Below are 19,015 nucleotides of genomic sequence, written 5' to 3'. Positions count from 1 at the left end.
AACAAGTACTTGGTAGAAAAAAAGACAGATGATACACAAGACTCTCCCTCACTGCTCAAGCATGCTGTAAATTTATAAACTCCTTGTACTTAAAGTAATTCAAGTAGAAATTGCCAATTACATATAAATGTGACAAATTTTATTAGAAGCAAATACACTTATTTTTAAAGAGTTACACTGATACTATTTTAATGTGTCAAAAAAGGTTGAGAGTACAACAAGAAAACTAAGAAAACTAAACAAAAATGTTTTCTGGACTGATCAGTATACACCCAGATTTCCTTAGCACTTTGTGTTTAATTATTAGTGAATTAGCATCAGATCCACTATTTTATTTTTTAAACTTACCATGTGTAACAGCTTTCCTTCCACTGGCCATGATACCATCACATAGCTGAATGATCTTTGGAATTCCTATTATCTGCTTGGAGTGATACCGCTCATAAGACAATAATACCAAGAAGAAAAAGATATTAGGAATAATTGCTTCAGACTCCCTTTGAAAAAAAAGAAAAGAAAAGAAAAAGGTGTCAATACACAAAACCTTTTATTTGATACATACAAGCAAGCCCTACCTCAGAAGAATGATAAACATTTATGGTTTTATAGAAACATCATGAACAGTCTGTTCATGTATTCAGTTGTTTGTACCTCTTAAAAAAATAGTATTTAAAAATTATTTTTCTGAATTTCTCAATAGTAGTTCAGTTACTAAAAAATTCCATTCATATAAATACCAGAACTAATGCATGTGTGCACACAATCAGTCCCGTGTCCACTGCCGATGCACAGATCTGGGTGGGACATGTGCCCCACCCCATGCATCACCTATGCCGCCCCCACCCTACAGACTTACCTGTGGGGAACTGCTCTCCAGGCTGCCTGGCTGTGATGTGCATGTGTGCACTCATATGCACATGGTGCCCCACCCCCCGTCAGACAGCCCTCCTCCCACACCTCTCAGCCCCAAGCAGTCTCTTGCAGGCTGGAACTCTGCTAGCCTGCAAGGGGAAACCCATAGTTTCCCATGTTTTTCTCCTTTAAAGGAGAATCCACTTTTTAAATTTGTTGATCCATTTTTAAACTTTGTTTGCAACCCTTTCCTATATTGCGATCCACTTTTGGGTCATGACCCATGGGTTGAAAAACTCTGTTTTAGAAGCTTTGTAGAAATATGTAGTAACCCGTGATCTGTACTGTAGATGCCAAGGGTAGATTTGCACCTTGTAGACTAAATGAATGTAAAACAAGAGACCTCTCTCTATACTACAGATGACAAAGTAATGCAAACCGCACCAAGGCACACAAAGTACAGCTTTGTATAGCGTTATGCATCATATTTATGAATATTATTTGCCAAATTGATATCCCATACCTGAATTGTCCTACTTCAATGTATTCAAACTGCTTTAGCACAAATCCAATGAACACCTACAAAGGATAGAAGCAAGCATCAAGAACTGCATACAGCAAACAAAAACACGTCTCACTAATTTCTATCTAAAAGCACTAAGGAAAAAACATAAGGAAACCGAAAAGCACCAGTTTGCACAGGGCCCTGGGACATGTCTTGAAGGCACAGTCCTACACAAGTATCTAGGTAATGCTTTTTCCTTTATAACAAAAATCATTTTAGTGGAGTCAGCTCTGCTACTTATTAACATAGTGTTTACAAGCTAAGCTCCAAACAGGAAAATTCTGTGAACCAGAAGAGAGCCAAGCATTTTCAGTGGTTAAATCAATCATCAGCTTTATCTATTTCAACTAAATAGAAAGAAATACTGATAACCATTTTTCCTTTGTGCATTTACAACACATACTTGTTTATCAAAGCTCATTTCATGCAATCATTTGGTGTTATCTACATGCCATTCCCTCTCTGAAGTTTGATAAAATGTTTATAAAATTAATGTTTTTGGAGATTTAAAAAACATTCACCCATTTACTACTGTATAATAGCCAGAAAGTGAACTTGATGAGAAAGATCATAAAAATTTTCACAAGGTGAAGATTTCATAAAATTCCATCATAAATCCCTGTTTTTGAAAATGATGCTCCTATTGATAGGACAAGTATTATGCATCTTCCTTTAAATAATTAAACATTTTAACCTAGCAATGACCCTTTAACCTACTAAAAACTGGCAAAAATGAAAGGAGTAACTAACCTGATCTGAATCCAGAAGACAGTAGTTAACACGTAGTTGAACCAGTTGTGCAAGGAGGTCTAAAACCTGCCTCTGCAGCTGTACAGATGTTGTTGTAGTGTACTGCTTTAAAGCTTTTATGACAAGAGGTTCAAATAAGCGGATGTGATTGTGAATAGCATTCTATAAAAAAGAAAATAAAAGGTTAAAAGGCACCTCTCATTTTTATAGTATTCCAGTTCAAAGTAAAACTGCTGAATAACTAAATTTGGATGGAAAGAAAAAAAAATGTATACATTTTAATTACCTTGTCAGCACGATGTTTTGTTACACTTGAAATGCTAGTTTTCAGTTGTGTTGAAACTTTCTGCAGTACATCAAACCATCTATTAAAACAGAGTAGAACAAAAGAAAAAGCTTGAGAAGCTTCACATGAACACATTTTGTTTACCATTAAAGTTGCAAGTATTTGGAGAACATAGGCATATACACGTTTCCCAATTTTCATCTGCAAGACATACTGTACATCAAGGGCAACTGTAATACATAAATGCACTTCCCTACTTTGTTCCAACAACATTTGCAGCCTGTTCTGCACAACCTGTCTACCTAGGAGTGAGAAAAAAAAATTATTCCTTTGCCTTTCTGCTCAGGCCAGTAACAAACACTAATATGTGAACAATAAAAGCCATCTTAAATATGAAAAATTATTACCCTACTATAATATAAATAAATATAAAACTAATATCATATTTTATAATTACAAAAGCTAATGTGCTAGTCCGACTTGTTTGTGAAGTACTTCTGTGCTACCCAAAATCCAAGATTATACCAAAGCTCAAGTTAACAAACTCAACGATAAGGTGTGCCACTTTAAATACAATAGAAAAGGTGACAGCTTTTGACAACTGATCATCATACTGAAATTTCAATGTGAAAAACTAATTTAAGTATTTCACAAGAGTTCAGAACTCTTAACTATATTAGGATTTACTACGTTCCATGGAAACAAAAGCTCACATTAATCCACTATACCACAAAGGAAAACAATAAATTACCCTGAGGCATCATGTTCCTGCTCAGCCTGTACCATGTTCCTTAGACTAGCATCAGCAAGTGCCTGCGTAAAGTGTGTATAAGGTGCCATGAAGCAATAATGATAGAGGCCAGGCCTTAAATTTGAAGAGCCTAAGCGCTGAGCTTTGCCTTGAGATTTGCTGGGGTTGGAAGACAAGCCATCGTATTGAGATGCCAAGTTTGTCCCAAATAAAGTCTTCAGCAACTAAGGAAAAGTTTTGGGGAAAAAATAGTTAGCATTTCTGGAACAGTATAGCTTGAGTCCCATCCTCCCAGAAATCATTTTATGAATGAAACTGTCACATTGCAGTCTTAATTTTTTTCCAACTGTGCAAGAGAAAGGCTGAAAGTACCATTAAAAGTACAGAAAAAAAATGCACAATTTTTTCTTGCAGACATGAAACCAGTTTAAGTTAATAATCCCCAAATGTTTAAACCAGTAAAGTGATCAGTTAAAATAAGATATCCCTCCCCTCCCTTCTCAACTCTATTCCTTCCCATGGTTTTAGAATAATCAAGACATAAAATTATTCTGAGCTTGTACAAGGCTGAAAGCTAAATTTAACTTTTCTGAACTGAAATAGGCCTTTGGCTAAAGTACGTTCCCAACCTAAGTATGTATCTACGTTAATTTTGGTAACCCAAATTAACAAAACTGGAATCTGTTCTTATTTTAAATGTGGTTTCTGGTAATTGTTAAATCTGCTTTTCACCCAGCTAAATGGAGGAACTTCATAGATTGTAAGGCCGGAAGGGACCTCGGCAGATCGGGTCCAGCCCCCTGCACCAAGCAGGGAAGACAACTAGGGGTCAGGTGACCCCAGCGAGGTGACTGTCTAGTCTCATGGCACATCTTACAGGACATAACAGCTGTTTAGAAAACTATTCTAATGGCAGAAGGATCTCTGAAACAAAATTACATAAAGCATCAATGAAAGCAACCTAAAAAGATCTGCTTTATACTGCACTGCAAGTTCTCCCAAAAGTAGTTTCCCCCGCAACTATCTTCCTTAGGAAGAAAGTAGTGAACAGAGTGCACCATCCAAAATAATTCTCCCTAAAATGCCAATATAAAAATTATTCCTTCCTTACTTGTTGCACGCAAACTGTTGCCATCATTGGTTCTCTACTGAAGCAGGATTTCAAATACCCCAAAATCTCTTCAACACACTAAAAAAGTTAAAGGAAAAAGAAAAACAGTAATGTAATCATATTTTCCAGGAAGTAAAACCCTATTGCTTAATTCTTAATACAGAAAAAAGAGCAAGCTTAAAGACTGGAAAGATACACCAGCAAGCTAAGAAAAAAATTGTAAGGACAAAAAAACTGTAAAAATGTAATATATTTTGAGGCCAGATACACAGACTTAGGTTCCAGAAAGTGGGCTTACATCCAAAACATGCTCAACAGCTACCAAATCCTGAAGGCCTCAAAACTCACAAAGCACCTCTCCCTAAGCTGAAGGACACTTAACATTCCCCATGTATTGTCCAGGGAGTTAAACTAACTATGAGACTCAATTACAGTCCAGGGGACAGATGCCTGCAATTTCGTGTTGTGCACATGCCCAAGACTTCACAATATGAGCCATTAGGCACCCAACTCCTGCCCAAGCCCCACTAAGACCCATAAACTAGGCAGAGCAGCACTTGTGTCTCCTTGGTTCCTGCTCTAAGGGAGCATTTGTATTTTATCCCATGAATTCTTAATATAAAAGTTTAAAAACAATCCAAGGAGTCATGATTACAGCAAGGGTAAGCCACCCCTGGCACATGTGCCAGAGCATAGCACACAAGGCCATCTTGCTCAGCATGTCACAGCTGGCCCGGGCTCTGGGCAATTGCCACCACCGAGCACAGGCTGCTTGCAGCAGGCAGCTGGGAGGCTGCAAGCCCTGCTACAAGCAGCCCAGTTTCCATGGCTGGCAGCAGCTGCCAAGAGCCCAGGCTGGCTGTGGCAGGCAGCCAAGAGGCTGCAAACAGCTTCACTGAGCTCCATGGCAGCCACAGCTACATGCACACCTCTGGGCATATGGCAGGGGAAGGGCCAGGGTTGTGGTGCCCTTCCCGGCCAGTCTTCTTGGGGGCACACCCACACCCACAGCTACTATGGAGCCTGGCTGGGGCTCCAGAGCCCAGTGAAGCCATCTGCAGCCTCCTGGCTGCTTTCCACCACTGGCCTGGGCTCTGGGCAGCTACAGCAGGCAGTCTACAGACAGCTGCATTGGGCTCTAGAGTCCTGGCAGCAGCTCTGTGCCAGCAACAACTGCATGCATGCATGCCTTGGCGCAGTGTGGAGAAGGAGCTGGGGCAGCACAACCCCCATCCCTCCCCCACTGTCCACCCAGAGGTGTGCATGCAACCTCTGCCAGCAGTGAGGATCACATCCCACACAGCCCCTTGGCAGTCTGCCCCTGAAATGCCAAGTCAAGGTATGGGTCAAGGTTGGGGTGTTTTTCGCACTCTGGCTAAAAATCCTGCCAACCCCTGGACTACAGGATGGCCTCTCCCCTTAGATGAATGCCCTTGCTTGCTGCCCACCAACTGCTGCCATCATTGGTTCTTCAGGCTAGCCAGGCTCTCTTGCTTACTGTGTTTTCTTAAGCAAAAACAAAAAAACCCACACCCCTTCACATAAGACAGACACCTTGTTTTGGAAAGGCAGTATGAAGGAAAAAAGATTTTTCCAGAGCCATGGCCAGAGGCGGCATGGAACAGGAAGAGAATCTACTCTTCTGTGTCTCCCTCTCCTTGCAAGCTCCACAGCTCAAGCTTCAACCCCATTGTAGCCACTGCTAAATGGCAGCAGCTTTTGGCTAAGCAGCTGTGACAGGGTTCAAGCTTGAGCAGTGGAACTTGCAAGGAAAGAGTGAATGGCCTAAGCAGCAGGCACCACCCCTCCTGCATGCTGCTGGGAAGGGCGGAAAGAAAGCACAACTCCAAAAAGAAAAAAAGAGCTTCTTTGCTTAAAACATGCATGACAACTTTGGATGGCTAATTTTGTGGGCAAAGGTGCATGAGGTATTAGAGGAAATACAATGTTCTTCTGGCCCTTAGACTTGCATTTCTTCTTGCAAACTACAACTTCAACAAAAGGCTTGAAGCCGAGCAGTTAAAGAACTCCCCTGGAAGGTGGAAGAAGTAGATCTGAACCCTGCCAGACTGAGGAAGGCCTGTAACCCTGGTTCCCCACTGTCCAGGTGATTGCTACTTAAGTTAATATATAATAAGGTTGTCCAACCAAGTACCAGCCCTTGCTCCTTCTGTAGCACTTACATTTTCAGCAGAGTGAGACCTGCTCAGAGCCTTCAAAGAACACTTGTAGGTGTCTGCCCTCAAGAAACCTGGGTCTTTGACTCAGCCCTTTAAGTTCTAGCATGGCAGGAGTTCAAGCACTCCCCTTCTGTTGGGTAGCTCTAGATGGCAGCTTCTCAGCACACAAGTTTTTGTATCATGGCTCCTTTAGAAACAACCAACTCTCCCAATGTGCTGTATGAAAATGAAAACCTAAGCACCTCACTTTTGATTCCATTCCAATGATCAGACACCTGAAAAGTTAGGCACTGTGACCTGTGAAGCCACAAACACCTTTTACAAGGCTTTACAGAAGACCCAACTAGTTTAACTCAGTTAAAACAAGGAGCGAAAATATCAAACTAAAAGGAAGCTTCCTGATTTTCTCCACTTAATGGGATTACAGTATATAACAATTATGTTAGTATAAGTGAGAATGATAGGGACAAAAAAAGCCACTGTATTACCCTTAAATTATCCAAAATTGTTCATCTTTTTTTATTACCTGACAACACAGCAAGCCTACTGACAGTATTTAATTAGTTAAGCCACATCCCTTCATTATGGTTCACTTACTATGCTACCCAGCGTACTAACAATTAAACACTTACAAAATCATCATGACTTTCAAAGGCAGTGTCCTTGGAACGATGATCAGAAATTTTAGAAATATTAATTCCACCTACGTGACACTTAGTTTGGACCAACAACAATCTTCATACTCAGCTACAGCATGTACATGAAGTTCATGATGACAAAAGTGAACTCATGCATTTTGTGACAAGTGGAGACACCAGGCGATGTTGCGCCCCAGTGTCTCTTCAGTTCTTTTGCTTGATATGTGAGCAAGTTTTGATTCTTGGGAAGATAGGTTGTTGTGGTGCTAGTCTTCAGTTCATCTATGGAGTAGTATCCACTACCCTCCAAATATTACAAATGTGCCTAATTTCTGAACCTAAACTACACACCTTTCCAATGTCTTGAAGAGTTGCAAGTTCCAAAATTTGAGAGAGGACATCCAAAGCAGATCGCAGGAAACATCCAAACTTTTCATTAGTGTTCTGAAGATCCAGAGTGACCTTGGCAGAAAGTGAGAAAATGAGGAAAACCAAAGACTTCTACCTAACATGTTTATTGTATAAAGGTAGATATTAAAGGAAGGCCAGATGGGTGTTGGGACAGAGCAGTCTTTGGCCCCCACTAGTGTCATTTGTGAGAGCTCTTCAGTCAATTCAAGAATGGCTCCCAAAACATTTTTAGTCCAATTATTCCTTTCATCTGCATAGCGCTGCCCAAAAGTATGTTCAGCTCTCCATCTATATGGGTGGTTCAACAAAAGATATCACCAAGAAAATCTTGCACAGTTCCTGGACTATCATGGCTACAACACTGGTACTGTGCTGGCACTTCTGTGCAGTTATCACTGTCCCTTTACCTGCAATTAACAGCAGGAAGGCATTTACTGTACCCGAGCTGCTCAGCAGTAACTGTGCTCTGTACAAATTCTCACCCTAGGATGAGAGTCAAGCCAGGGTCGTTTATCCCCAAATGAAATGGGGGCCAGTTATCCTGGTGCAGCTTTCACTTACCATGGGGTAGAAGCAGACATATGAACAGATACTAGAGTCTGCTGAGGTGGTAAACTGCCACCCCATTACCCTTACCTGTGGCCACAGGTAGTAACAACCACCTTATGGTGAGCGCAAGTTAAACCACAGCAACCTAACCCTAGTTCAGGTGTAAATAGCCTCCACTCATTTCAACAACAGGCAAGATCTCAGGGACAGTTATGATGGAGCTGTGGCGCAGTCAGTCCCTCCTACTCCTCCCTCTCCCCATTAACTGCAGGTTCAGGTGAATTAGGAGCTTTGAGCTGTTTATGACCCCATCTGTAATTGTAGTGGCTGGGTTGCAAGCAGCAGCCAAACATTGTTAAAAGCTTGCTGACACTCGCCTTAGAACAGTGACTGATGACAGGAAGGGTGCCACAGAGACTCTTCCCAAAGGCCATTCAAAGCTATTTCCAGCTGTTCAGCATATGACCTTATGGAGATCTAAATCTTTCCCTCAAAGTTTCAGTACTCTTTTCTCCACCTGCCTCCTGAGATTTCTCCAGCTGAGGATCCTTTACATCTTTATAGGACACTCAAGGGACAAGCAGAACCCCAAAAAGATGCTCCTGGACAAATCCGAGTGCACAAGGCATGTATGTACCCATACTGAGAAATAAACTTCATACTTCAAGATGAAAGAAAAGTAAAGTTACTGTCCTGTAACACTAGCCAAAAAATGTTTACTCTTGTATTTTACATATCACATTTACCCAAATGACATTGCCTTGTACCTTATAGTTAGCATGCGTAGCTTTTAAGACATCATATAACTTGAGATATGATGGAAGATGATAGAAACTGCCCAGCGAGGATGATTTGCTTGTTGGAGCAGGTCCTGGAGTATCAGTTTGCCTAGCAGCTTTTTAAAGAAAAGGAAAGGTATTTAGATAGACCACCATAGTGTAACAGTAACTTAACTTTGAAATGCATGGTAAAATGATTTAATATGCGCATCCAAGTTACTAGAAAAAAACGTCTGTCCAAATGATTCAATCTTACAAAACAGTAACTACCTTTCATGAAAATTAGTGACAATAATCCAAGAGACCCAAGGAGGACTTACTTGGGTTTCTTAAAGTTATTCTAAAAGAAGAATTTATTTTGCTCCCTTTAAAGTATCTAAAGAAAATCCTTAAAGCTTTTATAGTCATTTTAAATTTAGGTTTTTGCTTTCCATGAGCACCCAATATCTGTGCTCAAAAGAACAGCAAAGCAAGCATTCAGCTTCCATCATTGGAGTATGAAGACAAATATTTTCATTTTTAGTTTTAGACTTCAAAGTCAGCAACAGCACTGGTAAGAACAGCAAGAGGCAGAAATCCACACTGCTTGCAAATGGATGGATTTTTTATGATTCTCTACAAAAATATTTTAACCATTTCCCAATCCATGCAAACCTCTTCACAATTAACACTGGCATTCCACGGTATGTTGAGTTACACAACTAAGATTTTCTTCCTAGTCCACCATGTATACCCATAAACAGACATGTACATCTGTCAATCTCCATACCTGGATTAGTTTCACTACCCTTTTTAGGGCTCATCGGTACAGATGTCTGTTCAACTGAATCTCTCTCTTTCCCTTTCCGCCGAATAGGACTTAGAGAAGGTGGGTTTGTGAGAGAAGGTAATGCTGCCTAAAATATAAATATTTGGAAGTGTGAGAGTCATCTTCTAAACACTTTATTTTTGCAAACTCAGAATACATATACAGGCATACACTCTTTAATTACTCCTGCCTATATGCAACAATTAATTGCATGTAAAATCTCACTTGTTTTATGGAGCAAGGACATGGCTTTTTTGAAGAGAAGAAAAGCTGGGAATGCTAAACAAAAGAGTGATTACCAGAAGTTTCTTTCAAGTGCAAGTAAAGGAATACAAGAAAACCCACATCCCTAACATTTAGGAAGAAGCCAGAGTTAAACAAGGCAGCCTTGAGAGTACATAGTTCAGACTCAAAATATAGCCTTCATTAAAAGAAACATAGTGACTTTTTCAAACATTATAAAATAAAGCTATTCTGCATATCCAAGGAACACAAACAGCCTCTCTTTAGCCAAAGTTAGTTTGTGGTGCATCAAAAGTACCACATAACTGTGTCACATGAATACATTAGCCCAATGCTCAGTTCAATATATTGGTTTCACTGGGTAGGGACCTACCTAAAATTGCAATGCAGCAGCATCTTTAATTTTACTCTTTTAGCTGCACATCCTGTACCCTCCCCACTGAGTGGCTGATGCAATTAATGTCAAGGTTTTTACCTTTCAGCCACTCAGCAAGGGGGGGGACACAGTGAAAAGAGTGAAATTAAAAAGGCACCACTGCACTGCAAACTTCCACTGCAATTCAGGTAGGTCCCCATCTATGGGTCTAGGTCAAAATCTTTGCTCAAGTACTGAAAACCTTTAGTAAATTCATTCTAATTACTTAAAAGATCATTTATTTATTCTCATATAAATATGAAAAGAGTGCTACCAGAAGAATGAAAATGTCTGCAAATAAGGAAGGCTTGTGAGTGTAGTAGGCAGAATTCACACAAAAGACATGAATGTACTTTACCATTTTTGCATTTGATTTTGAAAGTGGCAAACTCATTTCTTTGACTTTCCATTCTCTCAATCTTTTCTTCCATACACACAAATAAATTAGAAAACCCAGTAATCTAACTGAGCCATTCCTCAAGAAGAGGCAGATAAAAAAGACAGGACTTATTTAAAAGGTCTTTTCGAAATGTAGAAATACTATTGGAATAAATTTATGAAGAAGAAGAGCAAATTAAAAGGGATAGGTAATTAAAAATCCTATTCAGAGAGCTTCAAGAACAGGACTGATAATATTGCCAGAATATATGCACTCATGAAACAGGCTAGAGGTAGAAGGATACTTCCCATAAGGAGAAAAAGTAGTTTAAAAATTTCTAAGACGACACCACAAACAATGTACAATCCAATGTTACTAACACAGAAGACATTTTCTAGGTCCCTAGCAATGTTACAGGCAACCCTCACTTAACGTGGTGCCGATTAGCACTATTTTGCTACAGCACTCATGCAAAATGGATACCTAATTCCACCAAGCGCTCAGCCAGTTTTGCTACAGCGCTCAGTGGAATCAGGGAGTTTCGGCAGAAGGGTGGGGTGGCAGAAGCGTAGGCCCAGGCTGACATGTGGTGCCAAAGCAGGTAGGGGCAGTGGGGAAGAAAAGCGGCGGCAAAAGGAGGGGAGGAGCAAGAGACCCGCACCGGTGCCTGTGGCCAGGGCTGCACCCAGAGTGGAGCAGGAGCACAGGGCCCATACTTGTGCCCAGGGCCAGGAATGGCAGAGCCAGCCAAAGTGCCAGTGCCCAGGCTGGCAAGTGAGGCCAGAGAGGCCAGCGGGCAGGCGAAGGGGGTGGGGAGAGGTGGTGACAGCAACAAGCAGTGAGTAGGGGGCTGGCATGAGAGCAGGACCCACATCAGTGCCCGGGGCCAGGACCAGCAGGGGCCCAGAGCAGGGTGGCAGGAGCACAGGCTTGGGCTGGAGCGTGGGTAGGTGAGCAGGGGAGAAGCAGTGGTGGGGCAGGCAATAACTAGTTTATCATGATTTAAATTTTTATGGGGAAATGGGTTTCAATTAGCATGATTCCGCTTAACACTTGGTTTTCCTGGAACCAATTAGGAGCACTAAGTGGGCGTTGCCTGTACTTGGTTTCCTATAGCTATGCACTGGAGATTTATCACCAAAATACAATTTTTAAATTATAGGTTGCCCAGATCATGTGCAACAAGATACGTATTTCAGAAATAGCTCTTTATATCACTACAGTTTTAAGAGTCATACCTTTATTGCTGGGCCAGGAGTAACATCATCCATTACATGAGCACAAATATTAATGACCTTCAGCAAGTGAGAAAAAAGCTGTTCTACCAAAGTTACAAGAGTTCGGTCAGCCAAAGCTGGCCAGGACTCTTCTTGTTTAGCAGCTCCTGTATTAGCATCTTCTTCAGTAGTCCAAGGGTTTTTCAAACACTTGGGAGCACTAGCTGAAATAACAAGGAGTCTTAATTATTAATGAGACAAGGAAAAGATGGTACATCAGTTATAAACACTCAGATCATGAAGGTGCACATGGTATTCAAGCTACTTTAAGAGGTGGGTTCATTTTACGTGTATTGTTAAATAGTAAGAGCTATGCACACATTAAGATGGTCAGGAGAACTGACAGTCTATTCTAAGAGAGTTTCCTGAAGGACCTGGTTTATTTCAGCTAGCAGAAAAAAGCCTGAAAGGGGATAGCAGTACTCTTTCCTTCCCGTAACACTATTATAAAACACAAGAGAAGGAGACGAGCCTCCAGAACTATGCTGGCCTCCAGAACTATGCTGACACTAGAACAAGTGGATATGGACAAGCCATAAATAATTTTAGACTGAAAATTAGAAAAAAAGTTTCTTACTGATCAAAGGAGTGAGGTTAAGGGACAGTCATCCAATAGGAAGGCAAAATGCTTAATTACTCTTAAGGTGGAGTTTGATAAGTTTATGAATGAGACCCACGGGATGAAGTGCTAAATCACGTATTCAAAAAACAGCTTTTGTGTGAAGGCTAAGACTGATACCAATTTTCACCCTGTTTCTCAAGTTATTAGTCTCTCTCAGCTGCCTACAAATCCTACCTCTGCTATTCCATACATGACTTTTTCTTCTTAACTGCTATACAAGAAATAAGAGAGTCTCAAATGTCTGCCTGTCCAACCAGCAAAGACTAGGTGGAAGCTGCAAGGTTTATGAGACTGTTTTAGCCTCATGAAGTATAGTAATCATCATCACATGCAAGGCCTTGGTCTGTACGGTCATTTGTTTGCTAGATTTCAAATGGTCTACCATGCAGGTAGGTTTGTACAATATTTTTTTAACAAGTTAAGATCCAGAATAAGTCAACTCTAAAGACAACCTATAATTGTTACCTGATAGAATGGTACAAAGTAGGATTGGGAAGAAAAGACAGGCCACAGAATCAGCTTACATGAGGAAAGCAAAATACTTTATTAAAACTAGAGCAGGGATGGCCAACCTGTAGCACGCTTGCCACAAGTGGCAAAGGTATCCTGTGTGTGGGACATGGCAGACTGGGAAGAAGGCAGGCAGCAGAGTGACAGAGCAGGAAGCAGAACAGCAGACTGGGCAGGTGAAGGGAATTAGAGTAGAATTCAGGAAGGGTGGAGGACTAATTTGTGGCACACTTGCCACACAGGTTGCCCACTAAATCTTGCAGATTTTTTGTTGTGTATAAACAAACATAGATAAGGCATTCTGAGTAAAAAAATGGAGAAAAAATGATAAAGAACATGCATTGAAGCAATCCAACAATCTTTTTTCTACCTGCAAGCAAGTTTCCTGTCAAAATCAAGGCATCTTGGTGTGCAGAAAGATCCAGTGGGAACCAGGCAGATGAAAGAAGGGAGAGAACCATACCAGCCATTCCAATGGTACAGCTCTTCCGAGATTCCTCTGAAGGACTCATCTGGGAAACGCTAGAAATTTAAAATTATTAAATGTCATGCAAAGCATCTTCCCTGCAAATTTTCAGCTGCTACAAACTAACGTGTGCAGTTAGAATCCTATTTCTTATGAAACAGACTATTAATAAGTGTTTAGCTTAAACAGGGTCTTTGTTTTTCTTAATAGTAATCTATAGCAAAAATTACCAGATGGTAGCAGTGATGCAATCAATAAGAGGTTGTTCAAAGCATTACTTGCTACTACAAAAAACAGCAAAACAATGAATGCTATCTTTTGATGGACAACCATATTATATAAGGGTTTGCTCATCCTGCATGCTTCTATAGCAAAGCACCATAAAACACAAAACAATAGTTTAATATCATGAAGCCTTCCCAAGGTGAAATACTGTCATGCGTTTTATGTATTGATTTACTAATTTAGTTTAGAAATAGAAAGAGCAACAGAACTACATGGATTTAAATGCATCAAAATTTAAAGCTCATACACTTATTATCTGTTCATTGCTCCAGGTTTATACAGAGATACATGGCAACGCCACTGCCTTGACAGTTATTATCGCAAACCAGATTTTGCCTTGCTATAATGTTATCAAAAGGTTCAGCATCCTTCAAGTTTCAAAAGCACTAACAGCAGTTTATCTAAAGAAATCTGTCAAAGTTGAACGTGAATCAGGCTAACCAATTCAAAGAGCTAAGACTGGTATAATTCCACTACACAAAGGTTCGGATCTTATTCTACCCTATGAGTACATCCAGATGTGCATGGACGTTTGGTTCCCATGCCACATGTGCTTTGACATGCGGCAAGTTACCCTAGGACCACTGTGCTGGCTCCAGCAGCCTTACCTGGAGCCCTGGGGGCCTCCCAGTGCTGCAGCTGCAGCAATCCTGCTAGGTGGAACCTGGCCAGCAGCCACAGCGCAGCTCCAGGTGGCCCGGCTCCACTTTTCAACAGTGCATGCTGCCTGAACGTCCACTGCTCCACATGATTTTTCCACAGTTTTTTTTTGACCCCCGGATATCCAGGGGTCAAAATATTCTCAGGGGGAAAAAACAAAAACACAGAGCAGCACATGGTCAGGCAGTGTGCCGTTCTAGCGCAGAGAACACCAGACTGGGCAGTATGTGATGCTGCAAACGAGTTTCCAGTGCCACATACAGCATGACCACAATTGTCTGGACACACCCCATGAGTCCCTGAAAAGCCATTAACAAATCTACTTTTTTTCAACTTAGCCTAAAAGATGAAGTCACAAAAAACAAGGACTCGCCCAACTTACGTTATTTTTCAAAGACTCAGAGTGTGGAATAGCACTGCAGTTGACCACTCACACATCTAACAGAAGGAATAGGATCTGACCCCAGATTTTTCAGAATTAAACCAGAAAAAAAAAAATCTTACTTCCTGTAACTTCTCAAAAACGGCTTCTTCTGGAAACGTCAGATTTGCCTCATAGACCTAATTTAACTAAACCTAACCTACTAGAATTCAACTTCTAAAAGATAGATTTATTCTGAATAGAGTTATTTTTTAGAAAGAGCTCCCAGCAGTGGCATACTACATTTATACAGTGCCTTTCATTCCAAATCAAAATATTCTTCTATTTTTATGTGTGCTGCATTCTACCTTAGCCATGGCAACATTCCAGGATAGATACAGTTTAATACACATGTGTGCATGCGGGGACATGCACACACAAGTATAAAACTATATCTATCCTGGAATGTTGCCATGGCTAAGGTAGAATGCAGCAGCTCTTTAACAGTACTTAAATCCCTATTAAATAATAGGCAGGACTATTTGATACTGAACAAGGTGACCATTATTACAGGGAATGCAGGATCTGCATAGGTGCAAAACAGATGGTATAGGATCAAAGATGACAAGCAGAAGACTTAAATTTTCTTGTTTTACTGTGCACAGCATCATAAATGCACATGGCACTTCACAAAAAAAAGTTAATCCCTGCCCCAAAGAATATATAATTTAAGTTAATATCAGATCAGAAGAAAAGTCCCAAAAGGAGGCTTGAGAGAAGAGGAAGGTAAATGGCCTTAAACATAGTATATGCTATACAGAGTCAGGCCAAGAGTCCATCTAGCTCAGTAACCTGTCCCTGACAGTGGCCAGTATTAAATGATTTAAAGCCGGGGTGGCCATCCTGCAGCACCTGTGCCAAAAGTGGCCTGGACAGCTCTTGCAAGTGGCATGTAAGGTCTAGAAGCAATGCTACACTTTTAATGCAGCAGCTGTGCCAGCTTCCATCCCAGACCGCAGTGCAAATGTTAGAGTACAGCAGCACCATGTTAATCAGAGCAGCCGAGCAGGGCACAGAGGGCAGGACTTACAAGAGGGAGTGGGGATGGAGGCAGAAGCAAAAAGTGGAGGGAAGAGAATGCAGTCTGGTGCCAGAAGAGGCTGGTGCAGCTTGCGGGGGTCCTGCTACCCTAGCTGTGAAGCCTGCAAGGACTGGGGCAGCAGAGTCCATTCTTCCCCCTCTCACCCTGCTTGGCTGCTCCACAACAAAAAACTCAGTCCTGCCATCCTCACTGCAGCCCAGGGCTGCAGTTGGCACAGCTGTCCCACTAAAGGTACTGCTGTACCGCTCAAGCAAGCGGTTGCAATACATCTTGGTTTAAGCCTAGCCCAGCAGCCCTGGACCAGGACACGATAACCAACTCTTGAGTCCAGTGAGCCCTGAGCAAGACCAGCCCCATCACTGGCCCTCACTGAGCAATCAATGCTGGGTGCCTGACCACAGTCCTCCCAGGCAGCTACAGAGAGCTCTGAGGAGCAGCTGATTTACGTAAAACAGGAAATGCATGGGTACTCAAGACTCTAAATGCTCCCACTGTAAGCTGCAAAAAGAAAATAAGCAGAGCTAGCAGTGCCCCTATTAAAGGGTGCCTAGTTGCTTATAGTTGTAACCTTGGTTTTCAGTTGCTTACAATACTGCCAGACCTATTGTTCATGTTGCAGATTTCCATGCTTGCTCCAATTCCTCTCCCACTAGTCCTCTTGCTCATGTTTCACCGCACCCACATCTTCCAGTGACTCCTGCTGTTCCTTTTCCCGCACACTATTTGGGCAACAGTAGTTTGTACACTGAAACTACAGAGGAGGTGAGCCCTAAGCCCTAGAAGGCACAACAGCAAGAGAGAGTCCTGCTTTGCCCCTGCAGGTCCCAAGTCAAGCACACGGGAATGGTACTTGTAAGGCCTTGGTTGGTATACACAAACTGCAAGAGGAATGGGGCAGATTCTCCAGTGCTGATGGCATCTTTAGACAATGCGGCTATCTAAATCCTCCAAGAGCTATGGGTAGTCTCAGAATAAATACAATACACTGTCACGTACAGACAGTTCCCTTCATAACTGTAAGCAAGGATTTCTAAACTGCTGCAAAAATTAATGATGACATCAGAGAAGCGATATCACTGTGCACATAGTGCTCAAGAGGAGCTGGCAAATGCTAACCATGGGCATAATATTTAACATCCCATGCATTCTTTTGTCATAAGGTTTTGTCTGAGTGAGATGGAACTTGGAATACAAAAAGGTATATGGCTACTGCCCAAAATGGTTACTATCTGGCAACCCACTCCTGGTTGAAAACCAAAGAAATCCCTAAAGTTAACACACAAATGGCTTGCCAATTAATGTGTTTTTCCCCAATTTGGGGAAATCTTTATTCATAGTGGGTTTTGGTTGTTTACAAAGGACAGAAGTTGCACATAAACCAGTTTAAGTGATCAGAACTGGTTTAAACTTGTAACAGAACAGATGTTCAGTGCACATAAACCAGTTTGAAAATGGCTGAAACTGGTTTGAGATGTCTGATACTACATGCAACCAGGTTTAACTGATTTGGCTCAAACCAGTTTATACATGACAGACAGTTTATGTCTGTCCTAGACCCCCTTGCTGTTTTAAATTAAATCAGAGTCCCCCAGCATCCCGGCATACTCTCTGGGCTGGACAGGGCTCTCTGCTTCACAGCAGGGCTGGCCCCTTCCCTCTACTCCCTGGCTGCAGCTTTGGTAAAGACTTGCAGGCACAGTAGGGTCTGCTGGCTTGCCCATGCCCCCCTCTCACCACTCGCTGCTTAAGCGGAGATCCCTTCTAAGTATGTTTATGAAAACTGCTACTGGCAAAGGTACTGCAAAAAGGTCAGATTCACAGCATACCATCTGAGCCACAGATTTTCATTTATATTTTCTAGTACTGAAATTGCTTTAAGCCATTTTTTTGTGTGTGTGTTGCTCACTGGCAGAGGGTAATGCCCCCAAAAACAGTGGGGAGCTCCTTATGCAATCCTGTGCATGCCAGTTCCACCCTCTGGAAAACCCTCTTCTCCAGTTACCTCCCAGTTACACTAGAACTGGTTGTTCAAACATCAGCGCACCACAAGGAGCCCTCAGCCCCACTGCACTCCATGACAGCCATGGGGATACCGCATCCCATTCACCCCGTGAAGGCACCTGGAATCACCAGAAGAACAGCAGCCCTGAAAGGACTAGCTAGGCCCTGTTGGTGAGACCGGGGTCAACTCCATTAAGAGTTCCTCCTGAAAGGGCTGCCCACTGAGAGGGGAGCAGGCTGCTTTGAGGGGCTGCCCACTGAGGGGTGAGCAGGGACCCCAGGGGTCCTGTGTGGGCATTCATACCCAGGCATGCAGGGACCAAGGATGCAAGCTGCCCTGAGGAGGTAATGGGTTGCAAAGGTGTCACCACCTCATGAAGACCTGCAGATAACACAGTGGTACTCCATCCCATGCAAACTATCAGGTATGCCTATGGGGTGGGGGGGAAGGAAGGAAGGATGGGGGAGAAAATTGGGGACACGTGAGAAAGAGTGGGGCTTAACTTGTGACATGCCTGCCATACTTGTTGGCCACTACTGTTTTATAGGGGAAGTAAGTGAATGGGGCACACAGTGATCTATCCTGTCATACCTCCCTGGAAATCAACCACTAACCCTGGTATTTATATTATTCATATATCTAGACAGATAATAATAGCTTGTAAAGGCTGCATAAAAGGAAGAAAAGCAGAACTCTAATAAAGAAATGGCCGTAATGCAGGACATGATTAGGCAGAAACTTTCAATAACATGGATAAAGTAGTCAAGTAAGATGAGTGGAGTAAAGAAAACAAGAGCTGAGAAATACAACAGGGTAAATTGTAGAAAGCCCTGAAAACCTTGAATTTGTTTCAAAATATGGGATCTCTACCAAGAAAGCCAAGATGTAGAGGCTGATATCCAGAAGTTCAGGCCCTGACTGCAGAGGACACACTTTTATTAAAATCACCAACCCCATTTCCTAGTCTACTCAGGTCTGAACCTACTTCACTTGACAAGATGACAGTACATGGA

General features: G+C 41.9%; 1 protein-coding gene across 2 annotated transcripts in view; it reads right to left on the bottom strand.

Moving 5' to 3' along the window:
* HTT (huntingtin) overlaps positions 1-19,015 on the bottom strand; it is a 157,735-nt gene that overhangs the window by 73,749 nt on the left and 64,971 nt on the right. For both annotated transcript variants that reach the window (XM_090035477.1, XM_090035478.1), the window contains 11 exons: positions 13,497-13,648; positions 11,956-12,158; positions 9,642-9,768; positions 8,861-8,988; positions 7,485-7,595; positions 4,316-4,393; positions 3,205-3,428; positions 2,454-2,532; positions 2,168-2,329; positions 1,376-1,431; positions 349-497 (listed from right to left, as the gene is read on the bottom strand). In XM_090035477.1, coding sequence (XP_089891603.1) covers positions 349-497; positions 1,376-1,431; positions 2,168-2,329; positions 2,454-2,532; positions 3,205-3,428; positions 4,316-4,393; positions 7,485-7,595; positions 8,861-8,988; positions 9,642-9,768; positions 11,956-12,158; positions 13,497-13,648 — 1,469 coding nt within the window. The remainder of the gene's footprint in view (positions 1-348; positions 498-1,375; positions 1,432-2,167; positions 2,330-2,453; positions 2,533-3,204; positions 3,429-4,315; positions 4,394-7,484; positions 7,596-8,860; positions 8,989-9,641; positions 9,769-11,955; positions 12,159-13,496; positions 13,649-19,015) is intronic.

Source organism: Crocodylus siamensis, chromosome 2 (genome assembly GCF_052110815.1).
Source record: "Crocodylus siamensis isolate JL-2025a chromosome 2, ASM5211081v1, whole genome shotgun sequence".
Classification (NCBI taxonomy): domain Eukaryota; kingdom Metazoa; phylum Chordata; order Crocodylia; family Crocodylidae; genus Crocodylus; species Crocodylus siamensis.
This window is presented reverse-complemented; position numbering and strand designations above follow the sequence as displayed.